General features: G+C 46.8%; 1 protein-coding gene across 3 annotated transcripts in view; it reads right to left on the bottom strand.

Moving 5' to 3' along the window:
* Nucleotides 1-16,280, bottom strand: part of LOC147022801 (heterogeneous nuclear ribonucleoprotein L-like) — a 54,066-nt gene that overhangs the window by 18,632 nt on the left and 19,154 nt on the right. For all 3 annotated transcript variants that reach the window (XM_085887620.1, XM_085887621.1, XM_085887622.1), the window contains exon 7: nucleotides 11,193-11,294. In XM_085887620.1, coding sequence (XP_085743746.1) covers nucleotides 11,193-11,294 — 102 coding nt within the window. The remainder of the gene's footprint in view (nucleotides 1-11,192; nucleotides 11,295-16,280) is intronic.

Here is a 16,280-nt window from a genome sequence, read left to right as displayed (position 1 = left end):
CTAAACCATGGCCCAGGATCAATGGACTCTGCAAAAAGAAAGCAGTTAGCAGGGAGCCAGGCTGCTCGCATGCAGTCTCTGGCTCAAACAATGCAGGTGACAGGGAACGTGGCCCGCTGCTCACACGCAGTCCAAGGCCTTCCCTTTTGAACAGAACGCAGTGAACCACAACGGTGCATGGGCTGCACAAACGCAGTCTCCGTGCCAGCTCAAGTGGCACACGCAATGAGCACAACGGATGGATGGACGCAAACACGGTGCACGGGCCGCCACTGCAGGCCCGTGTTGTAGCTGCCAACAGGGCAGTTCTCGCAGCTTGCAAACTGTTGCTTTCTGATCCTGGCGCACATGGCAATGAACAGGGGGGGGGTGGGCAAAGCAAAACTGAACAGGGGCTGGTGAAGATGGGCAGTGGGCATGGCATGGCAAAGATGAGCAAGCAACACAGCCTGCAGAAGAAGGCCGCTGCAGGCAAACACAGCCGGCAGACGAACTGGCCGGCACAGGCCTTGAAGCACAGCAGCTGCAGACGATCCAGCTGGCAAAGGCCTTGCAGCAAAACAACAGCTGCCGATGAAGTGGGCCGGCACAGGCCTTGCAGCAACGCAGCCAGCAGATGAAGCTGGCTAGCCTTTGCCGTTCAGTGGAGGTTGGTGGAGGGAGTGCGGTGGTGCTGGCCACTCAGAAGGCGGGCTCGGACCTACCCTACGGTCTCCCTCCCAACTTATCGCCTTTGCCTGTCACTGTCCATACCCACTCCCTTAATTTGTGAAACCCAATTTAGCCCCATGGTGTTAATTTTTTTTCTTCTATTCCTCCCACTATAATTTGTCCCCTAACCCCCTTTATCGTCCTTGTTCGGCTAACCTATCCTGTCACCGAGCCTACTCCCAACCCCTACGTTCCCTTCCCGGAGGGGAATAAGGGAGAGCTGGCGTCCTGTGTCGAGGCCCAACGAAGCCTCAGGATGGCCTCCCCAGAGTTCAGCGATCTATAACACAAAGTGGGTCCAGCGGCCCACAACGAGAGCGAGGAGATGGATGGTGCGGAGGGGTACACTTCCTAATCTACCCTAACCATTCAACTGTTAAACTACCCCGGGGCTTTCAACAAGCGCCTCTCGCTTAAACTATTGGTTCTAACAACCCAGATTCCCGTCGCCTCTGTTGGTTTCCTCACAATTTCGGGCCTCGCCCCCCAATTTTCTCTCCGTGCCCTCACACGGTCTCATGGCTGGGACGCGTGGCTCCCCTTGGCAGGCATGACCCTCTGCCGATTCCCCTGCGATGGCACCCCCGGGCACTACACTGCCTCCGAGCCTACCAGCTCCCTAACACCGGGGAGTGCACCCCATGGCACCTCCCCTGAAACGCACACGTGGCAGGCTGGCTTCCCGGGCCCCTTTCCGAGGGTCACCCGTGCCCACAACACTGCCCACGCGGCTAGCGGCGCCCCGGGCCCCCGCACCAAGCGGGCGCACCCGTGCCCACTCCGCTATCCCGGCCCCCCATGGGCCCTTGGCCTACTACGGCCGACTAGCCTGGTGCCCGGGGTACCCACTCAGCGATACTCACCTTTCGCAGCCACGCTCCCAGCCCGTCAACAGGGCTCCTGCACCCCTCCAAACGGGTTTCGAGCCTACACTCCCACCAACAGCAAAACGACTTCCATTTTTCAATTTAACTAACCCCCTAACTCACTTTATACTGACCCCGGGGTCCCTTGGGCGGGAGTCACTCCTCCCCCCAATCACTCATCGCACCATGCATTCCCTATTCGCTCCACTCACACAGACCCGCTGGCCTCACTCACTCACCAAGCACATGCTTCCACTCAACTCACCAACTCTTCAACACACACACCGCTGAACTCTGCCATCCTTCTAACTACATCCCCTAACTAACTCGTGCTCCCACGTCGTCCCTTAAACTACAGCACGTTCCTTTTAACACTACGTTGCTAAACTACGTCCCCTCTACACATTCACAGTCTGTTACTGTCTCCAAATAATCCCATTAATCAATTTCCCAACCTAAATCTCGCTAAAATCCCTCTACCTAATCCATTCCACAGGCCCCATGAGGACTTACCCCTGCCCCATGGAGCCCGTCTAACTAAGCTAACCCTTCCCCCTAACTAGTTTCCATTCTGTGCCCAGGTAAGGGGGTCTTCCACCCCTTGCCCGGGAATCCTGTTCACCCGAAAGCGAGGCTTGCTGTTTTTTATTTTTTTTTCATCGCGCAGCACCAGAGCGAAAACTCGCAACCTGCGCACCAGCGCGGCAATTCACAGCCGCGCACCTTTGGCGTGACGTCATGGCAGCTGTTTGCGTCCCTCGTCCCTCTTGGACGGTACCATCCGGCAGGGATTCACCCTCCTGCCGGATCTCCAACCACACACACAGCCATGGCGTCACCCGGCGCATAAAAAAAACACAAGCCCCATGTCTCGAGGGGTTCCCCACACGAACACATGTGCTCTGCCCGTCGGAGCTTAACACACCCGCTCGCGTGGAGAACCCGTCCGGTCCAAATCCGAAATCCTGCCTAAACTTTGTCCGTCCGCGGGATCCGCAAATCCACCGCGTGCGTTTCCGGACCGGGCTTCACTCCCGCAAACGAGCACGTGGGGGCCTCGTGCGTTGCACAGCACTGACCTCGCGCTCGCTGCTGGGTGAACCCGGCACGGTCCCCGAAACAGCTACAGCCGCTACCCGGCTTTTGTCTCTCTGTCGCCGTCCCCGTCGCCATTCGACCCACGCACACCTGCGTGTCACGACGCACAGACTCCACTCCATTGCACTCACACCGGGAGACGCGGCTGCGTGCTCACACATGCCCACCGACATCTCCCTTACATACCGCTCTCACACACGCCGTTTCCCTCGCACACGTGGCTCCACTCGCTTGCGCGCTCCATTCATACTGGCCGTTTCACTCACACACACGACCTCTTCCACTTGCGGTGCCCCTTTTACACACAGCGTGCTGGGGAGCATGCACCCCGGCACACTCGCCACCACACCACTCACACACGGGGTCGCTTCCACACACGGGGACGCACTCACACCTTGCACCACACACACCAGGACAACCACACTGGGGATTCCTGTCCCCACAAGGGTCTCCGGGGCCTCTATACCCCCCAAGCTCGGCGTGCACCCGTCCACAGCACTCCTCCCCTCGACACGACCGAACTCACCTGGTCGTGACTCGCCTCAAGGGGGCATACTCCCTCCCCTCGTTCCTGGAGGAGGCCATCCAGCTGCTCGCACCGGGTCCCTACACGTTCCGCGAGCTCACCCTCACTATCCTCTACTACCTCTGTGTGTGTGTGTGTGTTCGTCTCTAACCCCGTCTTCATCGTGTCATCTTCCCTCTATCGTTCCCATCTCCCGTGTCTCTGTACATTTATTAGTTTCTGTTGTCCTCTCGTGTCTATTAGTCTCTGCTTCTTCTGGCGTCTTTCCCTTATCTTTATGTAGGTCAACCTTGCTTTCTCCTTAAGTCGCTCCCGTCCTTCCCTCTGTTTCACTCCTTGCTCTTTCACGATCTCCGCGTACCTCATCTTTGCTTTCCGTCTTAATTGTTCTTTTCTCTCCCTCGCAATTCCTTTCAGCTCGTCTCTTATCTCCCTCGTGCACGTCTCCGTCACCCAATTAGTTTTTCCCCCTCGGTCACCGTCACTGTTGCTCTCTCCGTCACCTTTACACTTCTCGCCCAACACGTCCCCCGAATTATTTTCTCCTGTCTTTCCTTATCCAGTTTCATGGTTTGCTTCATTTGGTTAATCTCCTTTTTGTGTTTCATTTGCTGCTGTCTCATTACTCTTCCTTGTTTCCTCTCCTGTCTTTCCTTATCAAGTTTCATGATTTTCTTCATTTGGTTCATCTCCATTTTGTGTTTCATTCGCTGCTGTCTCATTACTCTTCCTTGTTTCCTCTCCTGTCTTTCCTTATCCAGTTTCATGGTTTTCTTCATTTGGTTCATCTCCATATTGTGTTTCATTCGCTGTTCTTTGTCTCTCTCCTCGTACTCCAGCCTCACCTTTTCTTTCAATTGGTCAACCTCGGCTTCATGTTCCTTTTGTTTTCTTTCCCATTGTTCCTCTCGTTCTTCTCTCTCCAATCTCCATGTGTCCTTCAATCTCCTGGTTTCTCCTTCCTGCTTCATTCCTTGCTCCTTCAAATTCTCCTCGTATTCCAACCTATTTTTCCCTTTTGTCGTTCAGTTTCAAATTCATACTCTTTCAGTTTTTTATTCCACTGTCTCTCTTGTTCCTCGTTCTGCAATCTCATCGTTTCCTTTAATTGACGGATTTCTTTCTCCTGTCTTGTTCCTTGTTCTTTGTATTTCCTATTCCACTGTCTTCCTTGTTCCTCATTCTGCAATCTCGTATTTCTTTCAGTTGGATGACTTCCTTCTCCTATCTGATTCGTTCTTCCATCATTACTCTTTCTTGCATCTCATTTTTTAATCTGGCCTTCGCTTCCAGCTGTTCGATCTGTACAGTGCGGTTCCTTAACGTTTCATTCTCTGTTGTCGTTCTTTCTTCTCTCACCATCCTCAACTCGTTTTGTAATTCCGTCTCTTTGTTTTGGTGTTTCTGTAACTCAGAAGCTTTCTTTTCCAATTCCTTTCTCAATTTGCGTGCTTCTTCACTCATTTCATCTCTTCTTTCCACCGCTTCCCTCCTCAATTCGTCCCTTTTTTTTACTGTATTCATTTAGTTTTTTCTGCCATTCCTTTCCCATTCTTATCTCCCCTTCCAGGATTTCTCTTTTAAACTGGCTTGCCCTTACCTCTCGCTTCAGTAGTTCCAATTCCCCATCTTGTTTGCGTTTTTCCTTTTCGAGCTTTGTTTTCCTTTCTCCTTCCTCCCTCAATTCTCCCTGCAGTTCTTTGAACTGTTCTGACTTTTCCAGCAATTCCTCTGTCCTTTCCTCCAGCTGTCTCTCTCCTCTTTTTATCTTCCATTCTAGGCTTTCTCTTTCCTGATTGCCTGTTCTTATCTCTTCCTTCAATTGTTCCAACTCCCCATCGTGTTCACATTTTTTCTCTTCCAACTGTATTTCCCTCACTCTCCCTCCAGTTCTTTGAACCGCCTTGCTTCCTCCAATAATTTTTCCATCAATTGTTTTACTTCCAAGTCGTGCTCCTTTTGTTTCTTTTCAAGCTCGGTTTTCCATTCTTCCTCCCATTGTTTCCTTTCCTGGGAGATACCAATCTGCTGTTCCTCTATTCTTTTGTTCAGTTTGCTCTTCGCATATTCCAACTGACGGGTATAAAACACTACCAAATTCTTTTTCCCACATAGTTTGTCGACTCTATTGGCCAAGTCATGTTTTTGCCACCGAATTCGTTCCAGTAAATCGTCCAATCGCTGTGTCCCCCCGTACACACAATTTTTCTGAAGCTCGTCTGCGTGCCGTTGTGACTCGTCCACTCCACTTTGCACCTCCTCGATATATTCTTCATAACGCTTCACCTTTTCCAAGACATCCCCCAATTGTGCCTGAAGCCTGCCAATGCTCACAGTCATCCTGCCATGCCTGCCATGGCACATGCCGTGACCACGTGCCTTGAACCAGTGACTGAGAGCTCACGCCGCGTGCTGTGCCATTAATATCAGCCCGCTCCGTGCTGCGCTGAGGTGCGATCGCGCTGCCATTGTGCGACTCCGTTTGCCGGCAAAGTTCGTGCTCAAGCCGCTCCCACTGACCACAGTTAGTGGTGGGGTTATAATTATAAAAAGAACCGACCTGGGCCATGGATCCTACATGACTACACATACCTAATACCCCCGGCTCCCGCTCGCCTTGAGACGCCATCTTATTTCTCGTAAAGGGTTAATTGAAATCGCTCGTAATTTGGAGGGAATCGGGGGTCGCTCCTCTCACCCCTGGACCGATTCCCGTGAATTTAGCTGGAGACAGGAGAGCCCGTTTTCCCGTTCTCCGACACCAGTGCCGCGAGGAGGGGGATGAGTTTGTGTCCCACGACCTGACACCAGTGTTGCGAATTCGCGCCCGCAGCCACGTAACTCGAATCGCGGCACGTCGCCCACCGGACGGACAATTCCGTCGTGACCCTCTCGGACTAACGCCGGGAACTAGTCACGGGTGGGCCTTTCGGCCTCACCACGATCGTGCCAATCGGCCCCCCGCGTGGGATAGGGTTGTTCGCCAAATTCGACCTACCTAAGTACCCACAGGAAGGGTAGACCGGGCGATCGCACCTCGCCGCAGGTCGACTTCGGACACGGGCCACTTTAAGCAACCCGTTCCGTACTATTGGGATAACCGAGCGGTGTTATAGTCAACCTCGACGGTTCCGATTAATTATCGGGCGTATGTTGCCCACGACCAACCCTTTACGTGAAGTAAGATGGAGATTCAATTAAAGAAAAGACGAAGCGAAACGGGAAAAACAGGTCAACATAAGGCACATTTATTCCGCGGCAAACGGAAAGCACACATATACAATTACAACAATTATGCACCAAAGCAAATGTAAAAGAAACACAACAATTATGCACCAAAAGCAATTGCAACAAAAGAAACACAATGCAGATCTACTACCGACTACGCGAGCACTTTACAGACGGCGCCGACAGACTTTTACTTTACAGACGGCGCCGCCAACACATATACTCAAAATCAAAAGAAAAAAAGGGGCCACCCTCTACGACAAGGGGGCAGACGTGGTCTGTGGACGTGAGACCGGGCAGAGCCTACCCGTCTTGTGATGAGCCGCAAAATGGCGGCGGCGCCCCGACTCCGCGCTCCTCCGCGGGCCTCGCCGGCACTGCCTGGAATGGGGTGGGAACGGGGCCCCCTTTTCGCACTATCTCAGCGCGGGGGGGGGGGGGAAACAGGGGGGGTTGTTGATGCTCTGGGGAAAGAGGATAGCTGGCTTGCTTGAGTCCCGCGACGAGAGACTCCACTGCGTTCTCGACCGCGTTCCCGGCTTCTCCTCTCTGCAGCTCCCCGACAGACTCCGAACCCCGACAGACCGACTCTCCTCCACACCCGTCTTGACTGCTGCTGCCACACTTCGCCGCCGCAACAACTCGCCCGAGCCCAAAACAGAAACTCTCTACTCCTCAATTCGCCCCGCGCTCAGCGCTTTATAGTGCGACAGGAGAAGCCATATGCAGATTTCCGGATCAGGATGGGCTCGGGGGTGGAGCCACGCTCGCCCATTGGACGGAGGAAAAGTGGGCGTGAATCATTCCTGATCCGCGAATTTGCATATATCGATTCTACTCCGATGCGCCTGGAGGCGGGGCCAAATCGCCCCGCGCTTAATGATTGGAGGGATCGGAAGTGGGCGTGAATCATTCCTGATCCGACTTCCCCTCGGAAAGGCCGCTTTTTGTACCCGCGGCTCAGCGCGCGTCCCGCACGAGGCCAGGACAGCCTGACGCTCGGCGTTCACAAGCGGCGCGGGAATGGCCACAGAAGGAGGAGACGTGAACGTGGTGGAGGGCCTAAAGTGGCGATGATGGCCATGGCGATGCTTGGAATGGCGGTGATGCGATGGTTGCGAGAGCAAGTTGTGAAGGTAAAGGCCGTGGCTGTTGGCGTTGTTGTTGTTGTGAAGCGGCGTTGCGGTCGGTGGTTGTTGTGTGATGGAGGTTGAGACGTGGTTGGTTCAAAATAAAGATAGAACAGAAAAACGGTTATCTTAAAGGGTCGCAGCCCGAATGAATGACATTTATTCCCTCTAAACAACGGGCTTGGGGCTAACTACACATGTACTTACAGAGATATCTCACCTACGGGACCTGAATGGTGGTTTGCGAATTTCCTCAACCACAACAAATATATATATATATATTGTTGATATATATTGTTGATATATATATATATATATATTGTTGATATATATTGTTGATATATATATATATATATATATATATATATATATATATATATATATATATATATATATATATATATATATATATATATCGGGCATATAAAAAATAGTGTGGTAGATAAAAACATGAGAAAGGAAACTGGAGGGGGAGCACTCGGGAGAGTGCAAAACCTCCGTCGTCAATACTGCTGGGTCACTCAAGTTAACCTTATATCTTATTCATTAAATATGGTGTCAACAGTGCTGACAGATTTATAGTTCTTTTCTCCAACATTTTTTTTTTGGGGGGGGGGGTTGGAAATCACTTAAAACATGTAGAAATGCTAAAAAAAACAAATCGAAATTTTGTTGAAACAAAAGTTGCAAATTTTTTTTTCTCTAATTTTTTTTTTTGGGGGGGGGGGGGGAGGGAGGTTGGAAATCACTTAAAACATGTAAAATGCAAAAAATATATTTTTTTCTTTCACACTTTTTTTTGGGGGGGGGGACCAAGTCCAAAATCTAATGGCATGATCCTTGGACCATACCTAACCACCCCTCCCACCAAGTTTCGTCGAAATCCTAATCACTTAAAACATGTAGAAATGCAAAAAAATAAGAAATCGAAATTTTGTTGAAAAAAAAGTTGCAAGAAATTTGTTTTTCTCTTATAATTTTTTTTTTGGGGGGGGTTGGAAATCACTAAAAACATGTAGAAATACAAAAAAAATCTCTTGCATTTTTTTTTTGGGGGGGGGGTTGGAAATCACTTAAAACATGTAGAAATGCAAAAAAAAAAATTCTCGAACAAATTTTTTTTGGGGGGGGGGGACCAAGTCCAAAATCGAATGGCATGACCCTTGGACCATACCTAACTCCCCCACCAAGTTTCGTCGAAATCCGTCGAGGAGTTTTTCCGTAATACTGTTCACAAACAAACAAACAAATAAAAACCAATGTCACCCCCAGGATGACCAGTATCTTGCCAAAATGTGAACATGAGTGACTTTTTTATTCAATTAAAGTTACTCAAAAAATAAGGGTTTTGTCGACCTTGATGCTTGACCTTTTTGTGACCTTGACCTTGACCTTTATATTTTCGTACGATTAATGGTATCTCTCCAGGACCGTTGTACATGAAATAAAGAGATGTTGATGAGAACTGAGGAAATAAAATTTTCATGAAAAATCTGTTTTTTCGTCATGACGTCATCAAATGACGTCATCAAATGACGTCATAGCGTCAAACTTTTGACAGATCTGGAAAGCACTTATCAAGCGCTTTCATATGAGGAATTACTCGATATGGTATCTAAGATTTCAAAATTTGACCTTGGGGTCAAAAACTTTCGCCCTCCAGGGCTAACCATGAAGGTCAAGGCCGATCGCCACCAAAATTAATCAGCTGAGCGCCAGACCATGAACTATATTCCCATGAAGTTTGAAGACGATCCGATCAAAATTACTCAAAAAATAAGGGTTTCGTCGACTCCCCTGATTTGCGACAGTGACCTTGACCTTGAAAATTTTATGCACTGAAAGGGACCTCTATAGGACTCTGATATGCGAAGTTACAAAAATTTCCAATGATAACTGTGCTCTGCAGAGTGATCGATAAGTGATTACAGACAAAAAATAATAATAATAATAATAAAACATACAAGTTGACTTACATATCTTGCAAAAACTTCCTTTTGGCAAGATAACAAACAAACAAACAAACAAACAAACAGAAAGGGGTGAAAACAGTAACCTCCGATCTTCGATGGCGGAGGTTAAAAATAACTTGCATCAAAAAATTTAACATTTTCACGCTCACGCTCACGCTGACGCTCACGCTCATGCTGACGCTCACGCCGGGGGTATCGCTATAGCTCTCTGTTCTTCGAACAGGCGAGCTAAAAACCAAACTGGAGAGAATTTATGGACTCAAAAGAAAGCAATGAGAATGATTTGAAATCCTGAAATAAGTTCCCATACCAATATTTCATTTTGTGAAAATAATATTCTAAACGTGATCAATTTATCGAGGTTTCATTGAGGACTAATGATGTTTAAATTGAATTGAAATGAGTCTCCACAGGTGCTGGCTAATATGTTTATGACGAATAATGAACACCATCATCATCTGCCATTTTCAACAACTCTATTTGCAAATAGGATGTTTGTTTTTTAAAGGCCTTAAGTCTGGAATTCCTTGAAATTACATGTTAAATTTATGAATACGAGTACGTGTCCGTAAAAATAAATAAATAAATAAATAAATAAATATTCAAACCGCGAGCAACAAACAACAACCACACAGGCCGTTTCTTCGCTCTTGTGTGCCCGTACGTGCGTGGCGCAGAAGTTCGCATATCACAGCTACGATGATTCGCAATTTAGGTTTTAATGGCCAATTATTCAATTCGCGCCAACGTATTTTGCCTTTTCGCAATGTCATCGCAAGGAAAAACAGAAAGAGAAGAGAAGAGAGAAAAAAAATTACTTCCTGGTTCGGAGCATACCAGCACTCTGATGTTACCAAAATTTATGCACCGTCTAATCTGAAAACGATCATAACTTGTGGCATTGTGTTTATCGATAAATGCGCATAAGAAATTGAGAAATTATTAGAATATACGAAGTCATCACTCTCCGGAAGTCCGTACGTTGTAACCCGTAATGGGGAACGCGGCTGAGCTTCCCTTCCCCATCGGCCACGCCCACGCAACGTGTCTCGTCATTGGTTTGGTAAATAAATGGCCATAACTTGGGAAGCACTTGTCCGATTAATATCAAACCTTGTAAAGGCACATACTCAGGTCCCCAGCAATATACCTGGCAAGTTTCAATTAGATCGGACCAGTGGTTGTCAAGAAACAGCGGTCACACACACACACACACACACACACACACACACACACACACACACACACACACACACACACACACACACACACACACACACACACACACACACACACACACACACACACACACACACACACACACACACACACACACACACACACACACACACACACACGGAATTATACATAGATTAGACAAATTTAGTGTACTTTTTTCCTGTCTGAAATGAAAACATTCTTCATTAATTGGGGTCATGCTGATGCTGATGCTGATCCGGTGTAGCATGTGTCGCAAGTCTGGCTGTAAATGGCCCAGAACTGAAGGAGTAGCATGACCAACAAACCCACAAGCAAACAAACACTGGTCTGTGAATTATAGCAAGGATAACAAAATGAATAGTTCATCACGCCAAAAACAAGAGCATTTAACGTTGAACAACCAACACGTACGGCCACACGCACGCCACAATAGCCTCACCCTGAGCCCAGCCGTAGCCACCATATCCTGCTCCTCCACCACTGTAACCCCCAGGATGATCACCCAGCAAGGGTGCTTGCCTCATGTTGCGAAGGCGTTCGTCTGTGACAAAATGCTCGCAGTCATACACTACATAATAATTAGGTTACGAACCGGTGGAAAATTCAAACTGTGCAACACCTGAGGAAAAAATATATATTCAAAAGAATATATATATATATTTTTTCAACTTTACTTTGTACTTGGTGATACGAGCACGCATACACGAGCATGAAATTAAAACACCATTCAGCAAATAGACCGACATGGAGGATTGAATCGTGACCACAACAGGCCACGTGACATGGATTCTCACAAGGTGAAACAAGAACATTACATTGTATGCAAGCAGCATTTACAGTTAAAGGCAGCACAAGAGAAAAGCAGCAGCCATTACTACATATTAAAATGCAATTCGCTTTTTCTTTTAGTGGGTAATTGATTATCCGTGTATGCAATACCTGTGCATTTGCTCTTACCGCTCTACGCTTCAACAGGAACAATTTGCTGCCAAACCCGCAGCTTCACTTTAAAACCTTTTGCAAGAACGAAAAGCGAGGGACGGAAATCACTACGTGCACATCACCCCACAACTGAATTCACAATTCTACAAGTGCTGTTATCCCCTGTCACTACCTGTCAGCTCAGGGCATCCTTTCCAAATCCGCACATGCGCCCAGGAGGGCAGAGGTACTTTAGGGCCCAAAAATAAAGAATAATTTCAACACTTGCCAAAATTAATTTTTCCCAACATCACGTTTTACAGGTCATAAGATTTGACAAACACGTTTTGCGCATTTATTTATTTAAAACTAACAAACACCAACTTGGAACAACTACACCGCAGGTACACACAAGGCACACCTACTCTTAGAAGTCTGTATATTGCAGCAAAGCAAAAACAAGATTTTGTGCAAGAGTACATCATTAGTGTACTGTCCAACGCCAAACTTTTGGACGGATTTGGAAAAGGAAGCCACTGAGCTACACACACACACACCACACACACACACACACACACACACACACACACACACACACACACACACACACACACACACACACACACACACACACACACACACACACACACACACACACACACACACACACACACACGTCACTATTTGGGGGTTCTCAAAACAGCAGTGAGGGTGCCTTGAGGTTCCGTGTCCGTGTCGTTGCAATGGGCAGTGGTGGTTGGGTGGTGGTGCTTGTGGTGGTGCTTGTGTCCCTCCGTGACCAGTGAACAATGTTCCAAGCATGGCGTTAGGGTGAGGCATTGCTGCTTGCGTGGCGCGGGCTGTGTGGAAGCCCCGGGCGAGTCCGTGTGCCTCTGATGCCTCTGCGTGGTCCTGCAGGCGTGGGTGATGGTCAGTTCTGTAGCATTCCTTGCATTTGCATCTTGAGGTTTGTCTCTGTGTGCGCGTTCATGGTGAGCCGTGCAACACTGTGTCTGACGTGTCAGGAACACTCCTGAGAGGTTTTGTTTCGCCTTTTTAAAAGACTGCACTTGCCTGGGCAGCAATTCAAAAATTTTTTTTTAATGCTTCAAAAGAAAAACCAAATCAAATCAAATGAACGAAATTAAACCAAAAAAAAACCTGGGACTCCGAAATGTGAAGGGTGCGTAAACCACAATCAAGTTCATGGTGACTCGGCACCTCATTGCTGTGTGTACGGCAGAGTGCGCGTACGCTTGTGCACACGGTGCGGTGTCTTGCTCGCGCTGTGGTCAACATTCCATGTGGTGGGAATCCTTCCCCATGTGTTGCACATGTCGTGGCTCTTCTTGGGCAGCAATGTCCTCTGCTTGCTTGCTATCTATGCTGTGAACAGCTGGTGATTGTATATTTATTTAACGTTTTACCTCCACGCCCCATCGTGTTTGCCCTGCAATGGCTGCAAAAGGGTGCGATCAGCGAGGCAGCAGTGCAATGTGATTCCGCAAGTGTGCAGCACAACAAAATCATCAATATCCCATTTGATTAGTCTCTTCGATGGTTGTAGCTAACAAAGATAATTTACATAGCATGAGAGAGACAGACTCTATGCTGTGGATAAACATGGTTACTCCAATTGTTCATAATATGCTCAACAATACTCTTCACATGAGCAGCCTGCGAAGCAAAGAGGGCTATACTACATGACTAAAATGGGGGTCCAAGGTTAAGGTTCCCATTTAGAATTCCATATGACTCACGATGAACAAAATTGGTATCAGATTCCACATGAAGGGAAAGAACTGCCATGAGTAGCAAAGGTGAACTAAACTTGGTGGGGGGAACATTTAGTGCACAGGAATCAATCAGGTACTGGATGTGGGATAGACCAATTTACTTCCCAGGAGCTCATGTGGCCTAGTGTTAAATGCAAAAAAAACAACAAGCATACAACAGGGTTCTCCTTCAAAAGACCAAACCGGTGCTCGACCGTCTGACTCACAAATGTGCTGAGGAGGTGTCGCATTATCGTCTCATTAAAGAGCAGGTTGCGGGTCACCAAACATGTTCTGAAAATTTATCAATATGATTATATGTGCATTAAATAGTTTGATGCAAACTATTGTGGTTGCCTAACTATTGGGAAAATTAATGAAATTTAACTCCGAAGTTATTTGTCGAGGCTGTTAAAAAAAAAAAAAACAGCCGCGTGCCCATATATGGATGGTGACGTCACGTTCTCCAAAACAAAGCGGAAGCTCACTCGCTCATTGAAGAAGTGTCCAGTTCAGCGGGCTGTTCTTTCACTTTTTTTGAGCTTGCAACTGTCTATATTATCCTTTTTTTTTAATTATTGTAGAACAAAGTTATTTGTATATTTGTACATCATGCCTCCTTCGTGTGTCATGTTTTGCGAAAATGGCTGGAAAACGGGTAATCGCTCCCACCGATTCCCGAAGGAATCAAACATTCGCCGGCAGTGGATAAGATTTGTACAAACAAAACGGGCAAATTTTCCCCCAAAGAAAACGGGTAAAGAGGACCCTTTGGATAGACTTATCTGTCATTTGTGGTGACCATTTCACAGCCGAGGATTACGAAGGCAACGCAATGAGTGAGCTCGGTTTCAAAACAACTGCTCAAGTGAGACTGAAGCATGATGCTGTGCCCACCATTCAGCCTTCTCCTCCTCAGCTGGCTCCTGCTTCATCTTCTCACACTGTCACCTACGATTATTCGCAATTTAGTTTTAATGGCCAATTATTCAATTAGCGCCAACGTATTTTGCCTTTTCGCAATGTCATCGCAAGGAAAAACACAAAGAGAAGAGAAGAGAAAAAATATACCATCAGAGATGGGGAATCCCCCACCATTGAATGAAAAGGTCATACATATTCCAGATAATGAGGGAGGTGAATTGGAAACAAGACACCATTTGGTCATCATCTCAAAAAAGTTCCCCAGGGGTGAGGAACGTAGTAACCAAAAATAATTGAAATCAGATAAGCGGTTTTCCATTTATTACAAAAAAACATTGTTTTCAAGATGACCGCCCCAGTCGGCCATCTTGGATCCGGCCACGTCCAAAATCAATAGGGTTCTTCCTTTTCAGGTGGTACATGTGTGACCCAAATTTCAAATCGATATGGCGCACAGTTCGAGTTATTGCACTCACAGCTATAAATGTTGACGCCGCCCCAGTCGGCCATCTTGGAGCCGGCCACGCCCAAAATCAATTGGGTTCTTCCTTTTCAGGTGGTACATGTGTGACCCAAATTTCAAATCGATATGGCGAACAGTTTATGAGTTATCGCACTCACAGCTATAAATGTTGACGCCCAGCCAGCCGGACGGACGGACAGCCGGACGGACGATCCAGGTGATAACAATATCCCCCTACCGCCACGCGGCAGGGGATAAAAATGAGCTGAATGGAAATGAAGTTGTTTTTTTCACCTTTTGTTTTCAAAGATGTTTGCAAGGCAGATAGAGCACTTCGTAAAGCGCATCAACATAACCACGTCAATTTTATTATGATCACTATTAGTTCTCAAAAGTCAGTGTTACATGCATTAGAAGCAGAAAGACACAAGTGGGTTTTCAAAATTGATGAACAAATTGAAAGAATTTAAGCACTTCAGGCGAGCCACCACCTACCGGCTTTCTTTCCAAATTCTACTCTCTTTTGAATACGTCCAGATTACGAATCCACCATTGTGATGCAATGCTGTGATGACTAAAGGATGATTGTGAGTGAGTTCCCTCATTCCATGTTGCACTGCAAGATTGGTTGTCAAGTTATTCTGTTGTTGGGATTGGAACATCATGCTCCTTGGTGGTTTCATCAATGTGTGAGAGAAATGATATTTTAAAAGGTTCATACCTATTTTCTGCCCAAAGTCTCTTGTTACAATAAAACTTGTATTTAATGACAAAATAGTGTTTAAAAAAACAAAATTAAAAAAAAAGTTCAAGGATATACCCATCAAGGACGGGTGATAACATGGTATGGGATTTGATTGGATGGGAGGGCCATAGAACAATAACCTGTGATGGTTGTGCTTGAATCACAGCTCAGCGGAGCATCGTCATCTCGCATGGCAAACACTAAGAATTTACCTTTGACTTGGTTGAATCCAACAAAAGGAGCAGTTGGAAGTAAATTTAACGCTAAAAGCCTGAATTGCAAGACAACGTTAATTATGCCAATGAAGGTGACGATGCATGAAGGAATATCGGAGACGGGAAACAGATGAATCGACGGAAGACAGACACAGTCTTTTTATTTGTACTCGTGGGCCCGTTGGTACATTGGACCAAATTTTCATTGTTCTTCACGGTCTTGTGGCATACGTGTCTGCCGCACTGCTTGAGCATTAGTTTGCCTTTTCACCAAGCCCAGATGAGTTTGGACCAAAACGGTGATTATACATTCGTTTTATTTTTGTAAAATCGTACCACTCTTATGATTGTTGTTAATATTATTAGTATTAATTAATATATGCTTTATTACAATGTTGCAATTATTTTTGTTCTTTATTTTGTAATTGGAATGTTGTGAAGTGGAAGGACATATTAAGCTGATCTATACAACTTTGCATGGTGT

This window comes from Eptatretus burgeri, chromosome 7 (assembly GCF_056783735.1).
Source record: "Eptatretus burgeri isolate ZD-2024b chromosome 7, Ebu_testis_v1, whole genome shotgun sequence".
Taxonomy (NCBI): Eukaryota; Metazoa; Chordata; class Myxini; order Myxiniformes; family Myxinidae; genus Eptatretus; species Eptatretus burgeri.
Note: the sequence above shows the minus strand (reverse complement) of the source record. Positions and strands in the feature narration are given on the sequence as shown.